The sequence below is a fragment of the Microchirus variegatus genome (genome assembly GCF_963457635.1).
Source record: "Microchirus variegatus genome assembly, chromosome: 7".
Classification (NCBI taxonomy): Eukaryota; Metazoa; Chordata; class Actinopteri; order Pleuronectiformes; family Soleidae; genus Microchirus; species Microchirus variegatus.
The window spans coordinates 25,811,342-25,818,531 of NC_139808.1; the positions used below are offsets into that span (position 1 = coordinate 25,811,342).

The window sequence follows — 7,190 nt, forward strand, 5'->3', positions numbered from 1 at the left end:
TTCACTCAGTGATTTACATGTGAAACGACAGCACTCAGTGTCTGAGGATTCACAGCAGGAGTTTAGTGAGGATTTAGCTACAAATATGACAGAAAAACAAAGATCTGGGAACAAAAAAAAACAGAATTTTGTGTTGAATTAAGTGAAAATGAAGGGACATTTATTGAAAAGATGTTTGGTTATGTTGTTGTTGATCAATGAGTCTCCTCACGCCCGAATAACGAGGTTATTTTACGCATTGTGATGTCAGTAAAACAGGATTTCACACACAGTCGATGGTAATTTACAGCTCTACTGCATCACAAGTGACAACAAGGGAAAACACACAAGACCCAACAAGACGTTTTGAATGAATCCACCTTAAAAGTTCAGCATCACTGGAGCAACTGGAGCTACAAATAACCATTACGTTCATATTAGATCAATCTGTCCGTTATTTTCTCCATTATCTTGGTCCATAAAATAATTTAAAAAAAACATTTCTCAAATGTCTCGGTTTTTTTCCCCACAAATCAAAATGATTGGTTTGTTTTATGGAGCAAAGAAACGAAGAAAATATTCACATTTAAGAAGCTGAAACGATCATAAATCTTGATTTAATCATGAAAAAAAGCTTCAATGTCATTGTTTCAGCTCTAATTTAATTTATTTAAATATTGTGTTGTAATATATATATATATACATATATATATATGTGTATATATATAGAAACGTCTTATTCTAACCCTATATATATATATATATATATATAGGGTTAGAATAAGACGTTTCTGTGTACTTTTTAGTACTGTAAGGTCCTTATTTTTACGTTTATGAGTTTTTCCATCAGCCTGAACACGTGTGTACAAAAACCATGAAGAAATATTTGTACTATAGTATTTTCTCAGAGAATAACAGAGAGAGAGAGAGAGAGTATAATGTCTATAATGATAAGATAAGATCATTTGGGGGGAAATTTGCATCGTTACAGCAGCAAAGACAGATAAAGATAATAAATAATAAACATTCACTACCAAAAAAATACAATATATAAAGATATTAACACTATAAGACTATAAAAAAGTTAAAATAGAATGTAGATTATAGACAGTTCCCGGAATATATACAAATATTTACTGTATGAACACAGATTGAACATGAGGAATTATATATTTATATTGCACTGATTTAATATTTCTTTGTTTTACATTAAAGAGAAACAAAACAACATTTTGTGTAAATGTATACAATATTAACATTATTGAAGTGGAAAAATTAAGAACTCCTTGATTCTTGCTTTACTTTAATTATTAAATACGCTTTAAAACAATTTTATTTCCCATTTTTAACCCAAACACTTGTATTATAATTACGTAATAATTAATAATATATAAAGAGAGAGATGCAGTTTTCTCTGCAGCTGCTCTCAGATCAGCAGACTCCGCTCTCTGTGACGTCACTGCGCTGTGATTGGCTGATTCATCTCCGTCTGTGAGTAAAAGCAGGAGGAGAAAGAAGTGAAGCGCTCACATCTGCACACACACACACTCACACACACACACACACGCGCGCGTTTAACCCGGGATTATTTATTCTCCGCTGTTTCCATGGATCGTTTCATTTGAACCCTTTGAAAGAAGCGCAGCCTTAATCCCAGGTTTGTGTACTTTTACATATTTATACACTTTTATATGTCATTTATATATATATATTTCTGTGACAATGCGTTAAAACTGATGTGGATTCTTTTTTTTTTTCTTTTTTTGCGCAGGAATTGAATTTCATTTCAGGAAAATCATTTAGCAAATGAAAAGAAAAGAAATGGTGAGTTTGATTTCTTCATTTAACAACTTAAACAAATGTGTATTTATATTAATATTTATTAATAACGAAAAAAAACAACAGTGTTGAACATCTGTCTGTGCAGCGTCACTGATGCTGCACGAGCTGACTTTATTCTAACTTTGTTGTTGTTTTTTGTGGATATATTAAGTTCATGCAGCTCGTGCACGCAGCTCGTGCACGTGTTCGATTATTAGACAAACATGCAGTGATTCTAAACACGTGACCATAGAAACAGCAGCAGCTTGGCTTCATTATCTGATGAAACTCTTAAAGTATGAATCTAGATGTCTTTGCTTCGTCCATGACAGTCACTTCCTCCTGGTTCTTTCTCTTTATCTCTTGTTGTTGCCACATGTGTCGATAAAGTTATGATGAAAACAAAATGTGAGGAAGAAGAAGATTAATCTGCAGAGACCAGAACTTTAGAGAGTCTCTGTGTGTGTATGTGTGTGTGTGTTCATCAGTGTTTAAATACTGACGTTAAAATAAGCTTCTACAGCAGTTTGAGGTGAATCAAAGTCGTAGAAAAGCTTCTCGCAAACCATAGAAATCCAGTGTTTCTGCAGCAGCTGATGACAAATGTAAAAGTTGCACGAAAAAGTGCGTTAAAAACGATCGAATAAGAACCAGAAATCACATTATTTTGGTCGTACCTGTCCTTCGTTCACCTAAATAAATAAGCGCGTTTTTCATCTCAGGTGCATAAAATCCAAAAAGGTGCACAATATGATATATGTAATATGATATTATTGTTTGCTTTCTCTTTGAAATAAGACAAAAATACATTGTTAATACACTCTTAGAAATAAGGGTTCCAAAAGGGTTCTTCTACAAGGGCTGAGGTTCCATTTGCTTCTGAAAAACCCTTTTCCAACGAAAGAGTTTTTCAAAGGTTCTTGGTAACACTAATGGATCCAGAGAACCCTTTAAAACCCCTTTCCCGAATAAAGGGGTTTAAAAGGGTTCTTGGTGGAACCCTCCAAAAGGGTTCTCCTATGAGGACAAGCTGAAGAACCTTATATGGTTCTACTTTTTCTAAGTACAATTTGTATTATGACCCAGAAGAGAACAACACTGCTATCTAGAGCTGCAACAGGATTATATTTCATTAATCTGCCCATGGTTTGGTCCATAAAATGTCAGAAAACCTGGAAATGATGATGTTCTTTAATGTCTTGTTTTTGTCCACAAACTAAAATGATTCAGTTTTAGCAAAGAAACAAAGAGAAAATTCACATTTAAGAAGCTGAAACAATCAGAAATCTCGTTTTAATCGATCAAACCTCGTCAGACGTACAGTAGGAAGTGATGAAGGACTCTGAAACGACAGAGAAAAGTGATTTTTCTCGTTATTTCTTCACTTATTTCTGGTGAAATCATCGTCATTTGAAGACACTTATCAGAGTCTCAGAGCCCAGAATGTGCACATATGTGTGTGTGTTTTTGAAGATAAACAGCTGAGCTGGTCTCATTAGAGCTGATGTGTGTAATAACGTCTGAATCAGTGAGTCAGTGCAGGGCGTGGAGGTCAGAGAGCTGTTAACAAACACACGAGTTTCCCTTTGTGATGAAATATTAACTCACTGTCTGTGACGGAGAGCGAGTCTGAGCGTGTCCACGAAATACTGAAACTCCCTCTGTTTACTTTGTGTTATTATTAGTATTATTATAATTCAGCAACTCTTTAATCAGGCGTTGGACGTTTCCATTCACAGTTGAGTCAAAGTGTGGGTGGAGCTCAGCTACGACTCCCAGTGTTCTAACACTAGTGGAGAGTTAATGTACTGCACGTGGGTCGAGAGTCATATTATGTGTTTTTATTTACAATCTATTAATTTAGCATAAATTAGGTTTTCACTCTGGATTATAGCACGTTTCAATAGTTTAATTTCACACATTCAGGCTTTAAAAATGTCTTATGTATTATTGAGTCAAAATTATCATTATCATTTTATATCACATTTTTAGTATATAGTATATTATATATGTGTGTTTTTATATATATATATATGTATATGTGTATGTATATTATGTATGTATGTATATGTGTTTGTATATACCTATATGTGTTTAAAATCGGACTGAATTTGTAGTACAAATTATATACACATACATAAATATATATACATAAATATATGTATATATATATACACACATACATACACATTGATGTATACATACATATATATGTATGTGTGTAAATATATGTATATATATACAAATATACATAGATACATACATACACATGTGTAGATGTATGTATGTGTATATGTATATATATATATATATACAGTATGTATATATATACCTATACGTTTTTAAAATCAGACTGAATTTGTAGTAGAAATTATATACATATACACACACATACATATATGTATATATATGTATGTATGTGTATAACTATATATATATATATAAATATACATACATACATACACATGTGTATATATAAATATATATATATATATGTGTGTGTGTGTGTATATACATATATATACATACTACAAATTCAGTCTGATTTTACACATTTTGTCTACTTTTGGCTTAAAAAAGTTTATATAAGACGCTCTATATTGCACATTCTTATAACCTCTGTATAAACTGTATGTTTTAACATAATAATGGAAGAAAAACAGCTGAAATGCTCTGTGTTCTCAGAGTCAAAGGTCAAACTGAATCATAAATTCTTGTAAACACACCGACTATAATCGACCTCTCTTCTCTTTTTGTCTCCCCAGCTTTGTATACGTGACTCAGACGATTGTTTACGAGGTCACGTTCAGTACATGATGAGGTCGCTGCAGGACCTCAAACACCTCCGTAGGACGTACTGCCCCCCGGCCGCCGCCGCCGCCGCCGCCGCCGCTGCTGTCCGCTGCCCCCTCGCTCCCATCGCCAACCGCCTCCAGCCAGAGTTGCCTCGCCACTCTGCGGTGGCGCGCGCCTGTCAGCAGCGGGCGCTGCAGCGCGAACGCCGCACGCGGCTGCGCATGTCCGACTCCAGCACGGCCAGCAGCACCTACGACTCGGCCTGCTGCCTCGCGAGTCACCTGGAAGAAGACGAGGACTCGGAGCTGAGCCTCAGACTGGACCGGGGCTCGCCCAGCAGCCGGAAGAGCCTGGAGTTCGACTCGGGCTACTCCGAGGCGTCGTGGCAGGACGAGGCCGTCGTCCTCAGGCGGACGAGGAACGTGCGCGTGTCGTCGTCCGCGTGCTTGCGCACCAACAGAGCGCCGAGCGGCCGCGTCCGGCCCAAGTCCACGTCCGACGCCTGTCTGGAAACGTGGACGTCGTTCGAGGCCGGCGACCCGGAGGACTGGACCAACTCTTTGCTGACGAGAGGGCGCAACCGTCAGCCGCTGGTGCTGGGGGACAACAGCTTCGCCGACCTCATCCAGAACTGGATGGACCTGCCCGATTGTCCCGACGCCTCCAAAGCGAAAAGACCTCAAAGGTCGGGCTTCTTTGTCAACGTGAGGAGGAAACTGGCCGGTTTGTCCAAGAACGTCGAGGAGCGAGTGAGGATGCGATCCACGGACGGCGCTAACGGCGCTAACAGAACTGCTAACGCGTCAAAGCGCCTGTCGTGTCCCGTGGTGCCGGCGTCGCAGCCTAAAGTTCCGTTCTTCCATCAGTCGCACTCGGGCATCAACGAGCTGGACTCAGACTTTTACCGCTTCGCTGCTCTCTTGAAGTCGGGCAGCAGGCAGCCCATAATCTGCAAAGACATCCTTGGCTACGTCTGATCAGACAGAAGTAGAATCTCCAGAGTCACTTTATTTTTTATACCACTGTTTAAATCTCACTCTGTTTTGTATGCTGTGAATAAACTATTGGAAAATGAAACATGTTCCTCATAATTTAACTGAAAATGGCTTCATTTTAGAGCTTAAAATATCAGGAAATGTTGATCAAGTGTTTCTCAAACCTGGAAAGCATGATATTCTCAAATGTCTTTGTCCAAAAACCAAAAATGATTACACGGAGCAAAGAAACAAAGAGAATATTCACATTTTAAAAGCTGAAACATCCGGAAACCTGCTTGAATTCATTAAAAACTCAAAATAGTTGATGATTCACTTGTTAATTGAGTAATCGTTTGGTCCATAAAATGTCAGAAAATGTTGATCAGTGTTTCTCAAACCTGGAAAGATAATGTTCTCAAATGTCTCGTCTTTGTCCAAAAACCCCAAAAATATTTGTTTTTAATGATTTCTTTGTTATACCCGAGCAAAGAAACGAGGAAATATTCACATTTAAGAAGCTGAAACATCAGAAAACAATCTTCAAAAACACTCAAAATAGTTGACGATTAACTTGTAATGATTAGTGGCGTGGACCCGAAAGCAGACGGAGACGGAGGTGGCTATTTCAAAACAATATAAATTTATTACGAAAATGTATAACAAAAAACGACTTCCCAAAAGTGGGAAGCGATAGGGGATAGGTGGAGAGAAAGGAGGAAAATTGTCCTTGCAGCTACTGCGGGGGTGACTCGGCAGGTCGGCGGAAATCCAGAGTGGAGACAACTCACGAACGTGGCACAGGAGATCCCAGGAGAATAGGGAGACCGGAACAGCCAGGGAGTTGAAGACCAGCAGGAGACGTGACGACCTGGAGCGGAGACGAACGGGTAAGTATTCTTGTGAGGTAAGTACAGCGAGAGAGCTGGCAGCATGACTTTACCCATGTACGTTCGAAAACGATCTGACACCGGTGAGGAGAAATGGCTCCGCCTTTAAGCCCCGCTGATTACACATCTGGTGCAGGTGAGGAGGAGCCGCGCAGGTGCAAACGATCACCGGTGTCTGGGAACTGGGTCAGCCACGCCCCCTGCAGAGTCAGAGGAGAGGGGAAAGAGCAGCAGCCACAAAAACAACACTAATAATAAAATTGAGGAGAAGGTGCAGGTGGAATCGTAACAGTACCTCCCCCTCAAAGAGCGCCTCCTGGCGCTAGGCCAGGCTTATCCGGGTGGGTCCGATGGAAGTCCCTCAGCAAGTCTTTGTCCAGGATGAAATGGCGTGGAACCCAAGATCTCTCCTCCGGGCCGTACCCCTTCCAGTCGACGAGGTACTGGTGACCCCGGCCCCTGCGTCGGCTGTCCAGGATACGCCTGGCTGTGTAGGCCTCCCCCCCGTCGATAAACCTGGGTGGAGGAGGAGGGTTGGAGGGTGGGACCAGGTCCGACTCCTCCACTGGTTTTAGGAGTGAGACGTGGAAGGTCGGGTGGATTCGTAAAGCTCTAGGAAGCTTCAGGCGGGCGGCGGACCTGTTGACCATCCGCTCGATGATGAACGGCCCAATGAAACGGGGTGCCAACTTCCGGGACTCGACCTGCAGGGGAAGGTCTTTAGATGACA

The 7,190-nt window shown here is 40.2% G+C and overlaps 1 protein-coding gene across 1 annotated transcript; it reads left to right on the plus strand.

The window, feature by feature from the left end:
- Positions 1-1,518: 1,518 nt before the first annotated feature.
- Positions 1,519-5,627, plus strand: LOC310929964 (PAK4-inhibitor inka2-like). Its single transcript, XM_083892842.1, has 3 exons — positions 1,519-1,636; positions 1,751-1,803; positions 4,566-5,627. Exons 2-3 carry the CDS (start codon positions 1,786-1,788, stop codon positions 5,571-5,573), a joined length of 1,026 nt encoding a protein of 341 aa, XP_083748968.1. The 5' UTR covers positions 1,519-1,636; positions 1,751-1,785; the 3' UTR covers positions 5,574-5,627.
- The last annotated feature ends 1,563 nt before the right edge of the window (positions 5,628-7,190 follow it).